The following is a 14524-nucleotide window of genomic DNA, read 5'->3' as shown; positions in this document are numbered from 1 at the left end:
AACCCCTTAAGCTGCCTCAGTAAATGACAACCACTCGACTACTTAACACTTTCGGACCGAGAGCCAAGTTCCTTAACTGGTCATAGCGCTGTGCGGCTTAGCAGCACTCTCTGTTATTTACGACGCTGCTCTGTGTGTGTTTGCAGGCCGCTGGGGCTGCCAAGAGCCGAAACCATATATATACACAACCCCAGCCAGGAAGTCCCTGTGACACTGCTGTCAATGTTTACATCCAGCAGCCATTTTCACATACCTTCCTTTCACAGAAGAGTAAGTCGGTCTTTATACGGAACATCAAACGTTTCTGCAGCTCAAGAAATGTTCGTAACGACCCGATGCCTGATCTGTCGCAGGTGATCCCGCCGAGAGGAAAAGTTCCTTTTAAACTCATTTTCCTCCCCAGTGAAGAGGGAAATCTAGAAAACACATTATTAATAAATACATCCGCCCACGGGCAGCTGTCATATCAGGTTAGTGCTATAATTAAGTTGAAATGAGTAATAGAAGTGAGGTCATGTATGTTCTGGCTAAATATAAATGCTGTTTTGTTTGTCGTCTTTTGTGTTTCGCCGTTCACACCGTGTTTACATTATCGTGGAAAATGTGACACTGCAGTTGATATTTTTTTCCAGTTGTTTTCTGAAGCACAGAAATGTCGACAATCCTGTTCTTTTTGCAGGTATTTGGTGTGGGAACTCATCTTGGTTCATTAAAGTCTGTCCAAAGAAAGGATGGTCTCCTAATATTTCCTCACATCCAGAGTATTAAGCTGACCCAAACTCAGGTGAGCGTTTTGTTACCCATTGCATCTTTTCTATATAACCTTGTATTTTCTTGCTCTGATACATTTGTTCGAATATTATTTTTAGTACCAGCAGGTTTAACAAGTTTGTGCTGGTAGAGCGTTCTATTCATAAAACCAGACAAGGATGCATTTATTATTTAGGGTTGCAATGAAGAGTGGGTTGAATGAAGATGCGACGCAAGATCTGCACTGCAGGAAGTGGTTTAAGTGAAAAAACAAAAAACAAAGTTCAAACAGACAGTTTTATAATCATCATCAAGATGATTAAACAATCACGATGTTAGTCGAGAGATGGATGGAAATATTGTTTTGAATGTGTTTTGAATTGATTCAGTTTAAACGACAAAAGGGATTCTTTGCGCGATCGAAGCCAATCGAGTGTAAAAGACTGAAATGTTTTTTTGTCTGTCGTCTGCAGGAAGATGCCTCCAACATCACCATACTAGGGCTACTCCTCGAGTGCCACCTGCCGAAGAATCTCTTCAGCGGCCGACAGGTACCTTTTTTTTACTTGTTTATTAATCTAAAATTAATTATTAATATCATTTGTTTTATTGGGTTTAAATGGCATCTTTCTTTATTTGACTTACTTGTCACAATTGTCCCTTTTCGCTTCTATTTAGAAAGATTTTCCTGACAACATTTTCTATACACACAACACTTTATATTGATTATACGTATCGTCCATCTTTCAATTATTATTGAAATAGCTTTGCCATGTGGTTAAATGATTGTCTGTCTTCATATGTTAGTTAGCAAAATAAGTCGCCAACGGAGGAGCTGTATTCAGTGAAATTACCAACATCACATGAATTAATTTAAGTATCTTGTATCCTGAATCAACTGATCATAACTATGTTTAATATTTGAATAAAAAGATTTCAGTATTTATAAAAATGTTTAAGGTTTTTTGGGGGGAAGTAAGCTTATATCGCGTATTACTTACTCAAAACAACTATATTCTTGTGTATCTCTTACTGCACAAAATACGGAGACTTCAAATTCAGCCTGACTTTTGTTTATGTAAATCACTTCACAGACCTGATGTCCTCCTTGACTTCTACAAGCACTTCCTGGTCTGACAAAACTTTATAGACGCTGAACAAATGACCATAAGTCTCTCCGGGCTTTTAAAGCAGGAACAGGTGGATCAGTAACGTGAGCACCATCTTCCCCTGAATCCCTGAAGAAGGCTAGACCTCCTGCCAGTTGTTAAATTGCCTTCTCCGGAGTGTGTAATTGACCCGGGACTCCCTGTGAGGGACAACCAACAGGACCTTAACCCTGGACTTCCAAGCGAGCCTCTCAGATTTCATCTTTTATTTTTACATTTCGGTTGCGTAAGAGGTCGTATAGTTTTTGGCAAATTGGCATGTAAGGGCGATAAAGTCGCACGGCGGCAAGTGAGAAGTGTCCTCGTTCTGAGGGATTAGTTTTGTGATCGCAGGCCTCTAGGCGCCGAGCCAGCACACGTCTGTAAAAAAAAAAGTGGTGATTCACTGACCGTGGTGACCCCTGATTTGTGGCCAGATTTACACTCCCAAGTGCTTATTCGACAGCTCTTAGAGCGCCTTAAAGCCGTCGCCACGTCCTGACTTCTTGTTGCTCAACTTTTTGTTTTGTCCCCATTTTGTTTATTATTATCTGTTCTACTCCACGGTGTGATGTGCAGATCGATTGACTCTCGTGCTCCTGCTCAGGGTTCCTGCCTCCAGAGCGAGGATCGCCTCAGTCTTCAGATAAACCTGTCGGCGCGTGGAGATAGGCCGGCTGACCTTGACAAGCTCAAGCCTTATGTCATTGAGCACATTCTGCTGCTGCTGATGGCCCCCTTCACCGGACCCTCTGTTGTCGGTAAATCTCCACGTACACTCCAGTCTAACGTTAAATTAAGATGGTATCATAAAATGACTTTATCAGCAGCTGTAAATAAATGTGAAGAGAGTTACGAGGCCTCCATAGCAATTCCAGGGTTTGGGTTCAACTCGGAAATGTAGCTATACTTGTCCCAAAAACAAACACTATTGGCATTTGAGCTTACAAGTTTGTTGCGAGCCATTCATGTGTATTAACTGGATAGGATCTTATGCAACCCATCGCCGAAATCGGGATTGAACCCGCGGATCTGGAGCCTCATGCGGCTCTTTCAGGCTCATCAAGTTTTTTTGAAATAAGAATAGATGTTGGAATTATATTAAAATGTTATGTAGCAATTATGCTTTTCCAATGATGCATGAAAAATGAGCAAACCTCTCCTTCCCTTTACCTTTTATTAAACAAAAACTGTGTAAGATGTAACTTTCGCTGATATAAGAACAACATTAGTTCTGACTCCTCACTCCCCCCTCCCTCACCTGTCGCACTCTTAAAGGAACAGTAACACAACAACGAGCGTCATAGTATTTTACTTCAGTTTGTTCAAAAATGTAATTTCAAATTTGTGCAAAGCTGAAAAAAAGGGGCAAAAATGTAACACTTATTAAACTTACATTTCTTTCAGCCTACATAGAAAATATTGTATACTCTTCAGAAATTCAGTCGATAATTTTATTTTGAATGTCCCATTATTTAGTTTTCTGCATTGTTGAAATGATGATACGATTAATTTTTATGTATATTATTGTATATAAAACAACCATGACTTAGTTAAACAACTGCAGTTTTGAACAGATTAGTCTGAAAATAATACCAGCCCTTAGTCAACTTGACTTTTTATTTATAGTGTGTTTATATTCAACATATCGGCAAGCGGAGAAAGTGAACATTATATGGAATTATATTTAATTTTTAAACTCAAAAGGGTTTTGCGTCTCATCTTTAATATTTTAATTTAAAATTATGATCTTTTGCAAGTTCATGAGTATACGAAATAGTCGACCGTTGCAGCTCTACGAAATACTCTCTTAAGTCGAAGAAATGCAATATTTATATACACACGATTTTACTATAGCTAATATTTGCGCAAGCTTTTGTGTATGTAAATTTTTCAGTTTCAATAATCAACGCTTAAATTACATTACACTGCTTGTCAGTTACACTTAATTTGCTTCCACGATTAAAACCTTTCAATCATTTCTTGAATGAAATGATATAATATTAGTCTTTTTTTTTCAGGATGAAAAATGGCCGTAAGAATCCTGATTTTCACCGTTGCTGTAAAAATCTGGTGTTTTAGATGTTTATTGTGCGTTTGCTTTCTCACCAGGGGAATCCAAAATAGGAGTTTACATATTGAATTCTGGAGGCAAAAAACTGTCCATAAAGGTACGTTGCTTTAATATATTTACAAACATGAGTGTGTGCTGTTAATGGTGTGATGACTGTTGTTTAAAATATCCAGATGTGTAAAAGAAAAGGCTTCGTAACTTCTGGACTATTGTGCAAAACTAGATTTAATGGTGTGTCAGAAGAGAGAGGCTTTCCTCACTGTTTCAGTCTCTCTTTCTTTACCTATAGAGCATTAAAATCCATAAATGATCTGCAGTATGTATTCAATGAGCCACTGAGTTCATGCTTGTGAAAACAGTAGTGGCCTATTGTTTTGAAAATATTCATATTTTAATGTTAAATGTAACCATTTGTCCAAAGCGTGAAATGATATAAAAACATGAAGCGAGTCTGTGTGGTTTTGACAGAACTCAGACAGAGTGAGGCAACAAATGCAAGAACGAATGGTTGAGTTAAATCGAAAGCAGCAGCAGACCTTATGACCTACTTAAAAGTGCAGTACAGGAATGATCTGTTTGGTGACATTGAAAATAACTTCAAAAGAGGAATATTTCTCTATTTAGCCATTTCCAAGCAAAGCTACAAGTGTGTGTAATATTATGCACTTGTTAACTCACAACATTGTTTCAACCACATGCCAAATTGTGCATAAAGGAAGTTGTGGTCTCTCTGGAAAAAGCTATATTTTAAATACATGCATCCTCCGCTGCTGTAACGAAGTAGATAACACTGAACCTGAAGAGTTTGTGAAGCAAAGTGTTTGTGAAACAAAGTGTTCACCATGTCCATTGTGTGGTTCATTGTAAAGTTATTTTAGTCTTAATTACCATGTGGATCATTCTTCTTATTCAAAAACGCATATATATATATATATATATTTTTAGTAATTAGTCTTTAAATGAATTACCCTAATGTACAAATGTGTGTTTTGCATCTTAAGTGGCATAAAATGGTTGTATCAATGCTATTTATGTCTCATGTTAAGTTTTAGTTTTGGATTTTATTTTCCAACAGAAGTGTAGGAGCGATTATATACCTGTTGAATGAGGTGGTTTGCAGGCAGTAGTTTTAATGTTTTCGCTGGACGTCACAAATCACAATCTTTACGAATCAATGACAATTGGCATTTTGTGTGAATCGGGTTCTAAAAGTGATAATTTAATCCAAGCCTAATTTTAAACTGGACCCAAGCTTCCGTTTGTGTTGTTCAACAACATTTCAGTAGGATCTGGATGCATAGAAAAACAGGAATATCTTAATGCTAACAGAGGGGGGAAGATTTCAAGGTGGACTTCAGGAAGAAAATGTAGCAAAACCATACGTAAAAAGATTGGTTAATAATCAATTTGTATGATTTTGTGTTTATAATTCATTTATATTTTTCACTTAATTTGTTGAGCTGTTGCAGTGATTGAGTTTATGAAGTAGACATAAACTACCAATTAAGGCTTCAGTTACATAAAATGTAATTCAACTTGTACGCATGAAATATTGAATCCCAAACAAAACTTTATTCAATAGTATTAGTCTTTTAACACTGATTGAAGAAATTATTATGCAGAGATAAACCTGTCAAAAATATTTTCCAACCCTGAACATTCTTTATTTTATATCAATTATTATTTTTTAATTTAAGACATTTTCAAAATGTCAACAAATGTAATAGTTTGTGTCTTTTTGTTATTTGTTGAGGCTCCGTTGATTGGTCATAAAATAAGTCATAAGTAAATAAGTAATAATTGACTTTTAAAGTTGATCCTGAAAGAAACTGGCAGCCAGTGAAGAGATTTAACGATCGGAGAAATGTGAGTTCTTCTACTAGAGCGGCTCAGAATTCTCAGAAGAACATTGTTATGCTAGTATTTAGTTTAGTCTCAAAATGAAAAAACGCAAAGTTCCACACTACATTGTTGTTCTTTACATAGGGATATGTTTTTCTCTTCGGAGCACTGCTAATCCGGATTTGGTCATCGTAACCCTTCATTCTCCACATACACCCACGTTTCTTTTAAATCGGGTCAAAACATACCAGCAGAAAACAGGAGCGCCTCGCCGCTGCATAAGCATTTCTGGCAGTCAGGCAGGTTTTTCAGGTTGACCCAAGGGATACATCAAACGCATTTGTTTTGGGCCTGCGGGTCACCTTGACCCAGAGCCAACACAAGGGTTAAAAACGGTGAATCGGCATCAGGGTGATCCAATGCAATGTTGCTTTGAAAAGAACTGCATAAAAGACCAGAGATTACTTGATCGTAGATGGCATAACAATGTGAGATAATACCTGATCAACATCAGCATTTCTCACGCTCAGACTACCTGCATTCATTCCTGTTTTTACCTCCTCAGGACATGCAGGTGCTGTCAAACGTAGACGCTAGTCTGGATTATAATCGGCTTCTCTTGAGGTCCGATGCAAAAAACTTCACTCAAGTAGCCACCCTCACCTGCAGAGGTAAAGGTTTCTGCTAAACTCTGACCATGGGAGCCTCCCCAGCGACTGTGTTTCAATTAAAGGGAAAAACGTTGTGTTTCAGGTTCCTCACCAGGCAGCGGACGCAAATGTATTCATCATATCAGTTTAAAAGTTCTCGGGAATCAGACGACCTACAACCTCCCGGGTTTACACGTCACTCACAGGTACCAGATGTTGTGACATGAAGCGGATGCATGTTTGTGTTGAACGAAAAACTAAAGTATTGTGAATTTTTAATGCAGATGGTCAACGGAGGATTTATTCAGGCTTTGTACAGTGGAGCCAAAAAACAAAGACCATGTTGTCGTCTGGGTGACGAATCCCCTTCTGTCTCCCGTCACTGTGCTGAACGCAAGTTTTTCACCGAACATGCAGGGAGCGATAAAGGTACGCAACAAGTCGCACACGCATTTAGTATCAAACGATTATGATGCAGCCACTGAAACTCAACTATTTATGTTTAGCATGAAGCTGCATGGAAGTTATTCTTAGTCGTAATTCAGGTAGTTTTAAAAAAAACAACCAATAATGATGTAAATTGGCGACAAAATAAAATATAAATAATCTGGAATAAACCTGCAGTTAAAATGTATGGAAAGAACACATTACAGAACACTATAAAAAATAAAAGAATATAATTGTTTATTATGAGTGGCGTTGACATTAAATCAGAATTTATTATAATGAAGAAATTAGAGTAATGTATATGATGTATATAATTGTATAAAAAGGTTATCAAGATTGGAACATTTATTATGTTTCTATAAGAATTGTTGGAGCTTTAGAGCTTTAAAATTGTGATATAAATGTTTACATATAGACTTTATTAACCTTATGTTTCATTGGTAGGAAACTTGAGTGTTTAAAAAATTGAAAGGGTGAGTGTACAGTTCTCTTCATACGACAAATCTCTTCTCAGGTGGTGAACTCCAGCGCTCCACAGAAGGTTCCAACAGGCTGCTGGCGCGTCGTCACTCTGCAGCTGCTCACCAGGAACCTTCCTCTGAACCAGCTCTTCACCCTGAGTCTCCACACCGACCTGGGCTTCTCCCTGCACATTCCTCTCCACTTCCATTCTACACCCTTCAAGGTAATCCTGCCGCAGAGTCCAGTCCTGTGTGTGTGTGTGTGTGTGTGTGTGGGTGCTAACAGGACAGCGCTGTCTCAGCAGGGGGACCTGGTGTTCGAGTCCGAGCAAGAATGCGTACGACTTTGTCCGCTCAGACTCTCGGAAGCAGGTGAGACTCGACTGCGACACGTTTTGTGTTTCGAGACGTGATTTCACTTCACCCTCTCCTCGCGTGTTCAGGTCGCTCCGACTGGAAAAGTTCTCTCCTCGCCAACTCCTCCCAGTCATCGTGGACGATCGACAACAGACTGGCTGCCGAGCTGTGCTCCCGGTGGCAGGACCACAAGGATAAACTTCCCTGCAGGTCCCATCATTCTTCCAGTGTCTTCAGTGGTGCATTTCGTTTTGAAAGAAAAAGTCTTTATGTTGACATTGATAATAATCTATGTCCCTTAGATGGGCTTAGACACTGACCTCTTTATATATCAACTTGAACATTAATCTACTAGCGGCATGAAATGACTCCGATAATGGGCCAGATAAGGCTTTCGGACCTTGAGTTTGGACATCCAACTCTTGAATAATGGGAGCTAAAATCATCATTTTGAAAGGAAACAACATTTCTGTGAGAGATGTCCGACGGTCTTATGTCTTTGATTGACAGATGGCCCAGACTTCCCATAGAAACATCTTCACCTCTGGATTTTGGTGCAACGCCCATCAATGAGAGCAAGGTCGCCATCGCACCATTGTTTAAGAAAAAACAATCGAGGATTCGGAAACTCATCTTTCTTCAACGTTCTCTTAGGTGAAGTCGTTGATGCTGAAAAACCCTTCGACCTCCGCGGTGGCCGTCGAGATTCAAGTCATTTCCGTGTACCCTGCGCCCCTGGAAGCTCTGGATCTTCTCACCAAATGGTAGAACTTTTGACGTAGCAAATGTTTTCTATTAAATCGAGGTCGATTGTTAATCACGTGCTTTCGTTCTGTCAGGTTCAACATCAGCCCTCTCTCCATCAACATCAGCACCACAGAGTTCTCTCTCATGGCGACGACAGCAAAAGTAAAAACGCAGCCCAGCATTTGTGAAGTTGATCATCAATGCATTCAATCTGTTTGTTTTTCGCCCTCTTTTCCAGGCTGGTGAAGATGTAGGCGACTCTGTTCACAACAGCGTTCTTCGTCTGATGCTGCAACCTTGGGAAGCCAGAGAGATATCTGTTGTCTTTACACCCTCTGAACACAAACCCACGACCACCATTCTCATCATTAGGTACAAAGGAACTTTTTTTTCTTCATTCTATTTGGCGTGGAATCCGCAGGTTTTTAAAGATTTTCCGTTTGTTTTTTTTGGTGCTGTAGGAACAACCTGACGGTGTTCGATATGCTGATGGTTCAAGGCCACGGAGCCAAAGAAATGCTGAGGGTCGGGGGGAAGCTGCCGGGGCCCGGAGCCTCTCTGCGCTTCAACGTCCCTCAGTCCACGCTGATGGAGTGTCGCAATGGTGGGTTTGTCGTTGGGCGGATGAGTAGCGGGTGTTTGCAAGAGTCTAGTGATGCGATGCGTATCACGATACAGGAGCAACAATATGATATATTGCGATACCGTAGGAGCAGGGATATATTTGCAGTATTGTCGAGTACTTGTGTAGTTGTGGAATTAAGCGACTGCATTACTCTTGACGAAGTTTGTTTTTAATGCTGAAAAGCTTTAAAAAACTGCTGTATCCTCTCGCCCTCAGTCATCAGCAGGATCTCAATCAGAAGGAGAAAATGACAGATTTTTTTTAGTTTGATTGTATACAAAAAATTAACTATATATATATATATATAAATTAACGATCTTCCTCTTTCTCTCTGCACTTGATGATCTACTGACTCCTTCAAGAAACATCTCAAGACACTTTTATTCTTGCAGACTTTTTCTTGATTTTCTCAGACTCTTGCGTTTGTCTCTGTGTTATCTTGACCTTTTAAGTATTTATTTTATTGGGTAATGTTTTGATTGTTTAAGCGCTTTGTGACCCTGGTCTGGAAAAGCGCTCTATAAATACTACTTACTTACTTACTTACTTACTATGATAAATGATCTGAAAGTGGAAAACAATGTTTTTAAGTTTATCAGTATTTTCTTACAATTGACTTCCCCATTATCTCAATCTCACTTCGACTACTCTCTCTCTCCCTCCCTCTCTCCCTCTCTCCCTCCCTCCCTCCCTCCCTCCCTCCCTCAGGGCTGCGCACCAACAAGCCTCTCTTCACCATCGCCAAAAGCTTTAGAGTGGAGAACGCCGGCGAACTGCCACTGACCATCGTCTCCATGAACATAAACGGATACAAGTGTCACGGATTTGGGTTCGAGGTTCAGCAGTGTCACTCCCTGAGCCTGGAGCACAACACCTCGACTGAGATCTCCATCATGTGAGTACAGTTCTTTTTAGTGACCCAAAGTCCAGACTTGTTCCAGTGACCTGTCCGTCAACTAACGGTTATCTGCAATATCTACCCCCACTTTTAAAGAGTCCCTATTAAGGTCTCCTGTTGGGGAGTCCCTCGGGTTCCCCCCTTTGTTAGAATTATCTCTCTACAGTCGCTCTCTCAGTCTCTCTCACATTCATACATATTTATATTTAACTCTCAATTCAAATTTCATCAAATATTGATGTTTATCATATTCTCTGGCTCTCAATGTATTGTCTTATTGTCTCTTAAGTTTTGACGCTCACAAAGTGTCGGTTTGTACTTTCTTTTCATGGAAATATTGACATTTATTCTGGAGATGAAATCTGGTTTACAATAAACACGGTCCCAACTGTGATGTGATTGGTAAAGCATCAAGGTTTGTCACCACGCATCATCGACCCCCGGAAGTGTCCACCTCCAAGGGACTTGTTGTATAAACAAAGCGGGTGTGATTACAGCTGGCTGGAGGAGGACTTTATTAAGTAATAAGTTGAAAACGTGGTCATGATGAAAATAAAATAAAATTACAGGTAAAATGACACTAAAGTCACCCAAAAACCCAAACAAAAAAATGAATAAACCCTCAAGCCACAAGAGTTGAGTTTTGAGTCCTATGTTCTATATTGTCTGGAACGTTGTGTAACTATCATTCATCGAAATATCGCAAAAGTGCGAGGGAGATTTTTTTTTCCATGCTTCTTGATTCTGACTTTGAGCACCTCTCCTCCTCTTGGTCCTCCTTCACTGCTGTATCTTTGGGTGATATTTCGTGGTGTTCTCAGTATTATCTTGATCTTTAAAGTATATACTTTTTTTGAGTATTGTTTTGATTGTTTAAGCGCTTTGTGACCCTGGTCTGGAAAAGCGCTATATAAATAAATATTACTTACTTACTTACTTACAACCCTGTGGATTATTATTATTGCAATAGTTATTAACACCATGTCCCTCCTCAGCTTCACTCCTGACTTCACCTCATCCTGGGTCATCAGAGACCTCATCCTAGTGACGTCACGCGGCACCTCCTTCTCCTTCACCCTCAACGTGACGCTGCCGCACCACATGCTGCCTCTCTGTGCCCAGGTGGTTCCTGGACCCAGCTGGGAGGAGAGCTTCTGGGTGGTGACGCTCATGTTCACATGGTGGGAGTTTAGAAGAGGAACCAGTGCATTGACAAATCTCACACCACGTCTAAATCTCACTTTGTTTGCTGCAGTTTCTCGCTGTTGGGCGTGTGTCTGATGGCCTTCCATCAGGCCCAGTACATCTTCAACGAGTTCTCCAGTCCCAGCATCAGGAGCAACCACAACTCTGTCCTGTCCCGCGATAGTGGACCCATCAACAACATCACATCCAACGGAGTCCAGTACGTCTCAATTCTGCTTCAATGTCCATTTCAAACACGATTGTTCATTCCTAGAAGTGATAGTTTACTCACAATTCACTTGTTTTTTACTCGACTTGACCAAAGTTTGGGATTATTTTCATTCCTTTTTAGAGTTATAGACAAAAATGTTTATTCATTTTAATGTAGCGACTGGAGCTCAGTTGTCTTCATCTTCATCTTCCTCCAAAAAGACACTTAAAGGGCTAATAATGTAATTCTGTGTAAGTGCGTCTTAAATAGATGTTGGACTCTATTGTATCATCAGTGTGTGTTTGTACAAAACTCTCTTTTCATTGAAATATTGACGTTACAAAATGATCTTAAGCCCCGCCCACTGAAAACACTATTCATCAACCCTGGAAGTATCCACCTCCAAGGGGCTTATTGTATAAACAAAGCGGGCGTGGCTGGATGAGGAATGAAGCCATTATTACATCATAATGGGATCCACTCCCGTAACCTCTTGTTCGCTGAGAAGTTGGGGGGAGGAGTTTATAAAGTAATAAGTTGAAAACATGGTCATGATGAGGGATTTACTGCATCTTGGAGAGAAAGACTTCAACATTTGAAACATGCGAGTGAGTCGGGAGAGTTGGAGTTTATGTTAGTTGACCTGCTCGTCTGTAATGTAATGGAATTACTCTGAAAATAATCCCAAACTTTAGTAAACATGAGGGTCAGTAGAAAACCAGTGAATCTTTCAGTGAACTATTCCTTCAAATTAGCGTGACGTCACATTTATATTATTATCTTTACGTTATCTTTTTTGGTTCATGATCATGATGATCAACCATGACTTGTGTAGTAGAACTATTTTAATGATGCTCTTCCCTATGTCTCCTGTGAGCGTCACATGACCCCCTGCATATTTACCCCAGTGGGCTGGAGACGATGTTTTATTATGAAGTGATGAGAGAAAGTTGTATTTGATCAGGAAGATAATAACGCATTCAACAACATACAATACACAGGTATTGTTTGGAGCTGCAATATTTGGGACCTCTGTATTCAGTCTCTTGACATCATCTCAATATTTTCAATCTACTTTTTTGGATCATTTATTAGTTCAAAATGCTATTTAATATCATTTTGTTTTTTGGTTTCTAATGAGCCATCCTCTCTGGTCTGATGGAAAGTCAATCAGATGGTTCTGGTAACTTCAGCCGATGATGTCACACATAACGACGCCCATTTTTCTCAGTAAAAACAAGTAAAAATACAGAGAAATAAGCGAGAGTTTGAGCGATTCTTCACTACTTAAGAAACATCTTAAGACGTTTCTATTTGTTCAGGCTTTTCCTTGAATTTCTCGAACTCCTGTGTTGTTCTCAGTATTATCTTGATCTTTAAAGTATATACTTTTTTGAGTATTGTTTTGATTGTTAAAGCGCTTTGTGACCCTGGTCTGGAAAAGCGCTATATAAATAAATATTACTTACTTACTGTATGTTTGAGCCGAGAAAGATGATGCAGAACTTGATGGTGGTCAGAGGTATTTGTTGAGTCATAACCGCTGCACCAAATGAGGTCCTTATGACAAGGAAAGTGGCCCATTGGGGTCCAATCAGCTGGACCCCCACAAACATTATGTGACCATGAAGTAGAAAACGTAATTGAAACGATATAAAATGCCAAAGCAACAGACGGCGATGCTATATTGTCGTCAACCGATGACGTGTTGTCGACTTTAAAGATTGGTTCGTGTCTCGCAGTAAAACCAAAGGCAGCTGTAAGAGCTACGTGGACACGAGTCACAGCTCGGACAAAGGGAAGGGGCGCGGCTCGCCGGCCCTGGCCAACAGCCCGGCGCCTCGCCTCCAGTCGTCCAAGAAAACCTCCTCCGCCTCCTCGGTGCAGCCGCAGAAGAAGCACAAGGTGTCCCTCTACTACTCCAAGTACAAGTCCAGCCCGGCGGCCGGCATCATCACCATGGAGGAGGAGCCCGAGGACGCGGGTCCCGACCTGCCGCTGACGCCCGACTCCGACGTCTGCAACAACAACAACAACAACGAGCCGTCGTTCGTCAGCGAGATGGATCGAAGCTCGGCGCCGGATTTCGGAGAAGACGCCGTCCCGGAGGCCGTTATGTTTCCCATGGAAACACGCGCCGTCTTTCCCGGCAACGTCACTCTGAGCGCCGGCCCCAGGCCCGGTCTGCTGGTCTGCACCCCCATAGAGGCCACCTTCAGCGAGCGCTACACCGAGAAGGCGCACCCCGAGAAGGCGTCCGAGCTCGAGGTGAGAAAGATGAGCTTTTCAAATCATGTGAGGGGGAACTCATGAAAACGTTGTCTTTGCAGTCGAAAGAAGAATGTAAAAGCCAGAAAAAGAAATCCCCGAGTGCAGAAGCTGGCGCTGCACCGGCCAATAGTAAGGGAAAGAGGAGTCGCAGGAAGACGGATGCTGTCACATGGTAGGACGCCTCGTTTGATCTTCACTTTGTTGCTGTAAAGATGTGCCTCCAGATTGATGGCTTTCTTATCTGTATCAGAAGAATCGGCTGCTTTTTCAACTTCATAACGAGTCTGATCGTATCTGTATGAAAGTGAATCAGAGCCATCACAGTATTAAATGGTTCAATTTGTTATTTTCAATTTACTTATTGAAATGTTGTTAGTTTTGAATTCGAAAAAATTAAACATAACAATTACTTTATACTTTCTGAGTTGAAGGTCGATATTTATTTTCCTAATTTAAGAACTTATATAAATTCAATATAAATAGATTAATGGTGTCATTACCGGCAATAAAATATTCTGATTCTAATGATTGGCTGACAGTCATAGTAGTTCCGTACTTATTTGATTTGTATGAAGGTGTTGTTTTTATATTGTGTTTCAAAGGCTACAAATGAAAAACCTTCTTTTTTTAACTTTATTGTCATTATAATATTAACTATAAGGTGTAAGAAAAAAATATTAATTTGTATCTCTTTAAGTGAATGCTTGAAATGAAAAATCAATTAAAAAAAACAAACGAAAAAAAATATTTAACATTTATAGATGTAATAAGAATTCACACATTCATCTGAAGCTCAGACGATCTTCACATCATCATCACTGCTCAGTGCTTTAAGTTACTGTTACTGTTTCGTTAAAC

The 14524-nt window shown here is 40.2% G+C and overlaps 1 protein-coding gene across 3 annotated transcripts in view; it reads left to right on the top strand.

The window, feature by feature from the left end:
• tmem131l (transmembrane 131 like) overlaps positions 1–14524 on the top strand; it is a 30222-nt gene that overhangs the window by 10057 nt on the left and 5641 nt on the right. For 2 of the 3 annotated variants that reach the window (XM_087810208.1, XM_087810217.1), the window contains 22 exons: positions 147–270; positions 354–470; positions 680–784; positions 1224–1301; positions 2506–2659; positions 4011–4069; positions 6380–6485; positions 6568–6670; positions 6749–6893; positions 7426–7596; positions 7675–7744; positions 7816–7939; positions 8240–8309; positions 8384–8493; positions 8569–8638; positions 8715–8848; positions 8938–9080; positions 9810–9996; positions 10995–11180; positions 11255–11404; positions 13138–13663; positions 13726–13838. In XM_087810208.1, the coding sequence (XP_087666334.1) occupies positions 147–270; positions 354–470; positions 680–784; positions 1224–1301; positions 2506–2659; positions 4011–4069; positions 6380–6485; positions 6568–6670; positions 6749–6893; positions 7426–7596; positions 7675–7744; positions 7816–7939; positions 8240–8309; positions 8384–8493; positions 8569–8638; positions 8715–8848; positions 8938–9080; positions 9810–9996; positions 10995–11180; positions 11255–11404; positions 13138–13663; positions 13726–13838 (3045 nt within the window). The remainder of the gene's footprint in view (positions 1–146; positions 271–353; positions 471–679; positions 785–1223; positions 1302–2505; positions 2660–4010; positions 4070–6379; positions 6486–6567; positions 6671–6748; positions 6894–7425; positions 7597–7674; positions 7745–7815; positions 7940–8239; positions 8310–8383; positions 8494–8568; positions 8639–8714; positions 8849–8937; positions 9081–9809; positions 9997–10994; positions 11181–11254; positions 11405–13137; positions 13664–13725; positions 13839–14524) is intronic. The other variant, XM_087810215.1, reaches the window with a different exon arrangement.

Source organism: Callionymus lyra, chromosome 1 (genome assembly GCF_982586985.1).
Source record: "Callionymus lyra chromosome 1, fCalLyr1.hap1.1, whole genome shotgun sequence".
NCBI classification, from domain to species: domain Eukaryota; kingdom Metazoa; phylum Chordata; class Actinopteri; order Syngnathiformes; family Callionymidae; genus Callionymus; species Callionymus lyra.
This window is presented reverse-complemented; position numbering and strand designations above follow the sequence as displayed.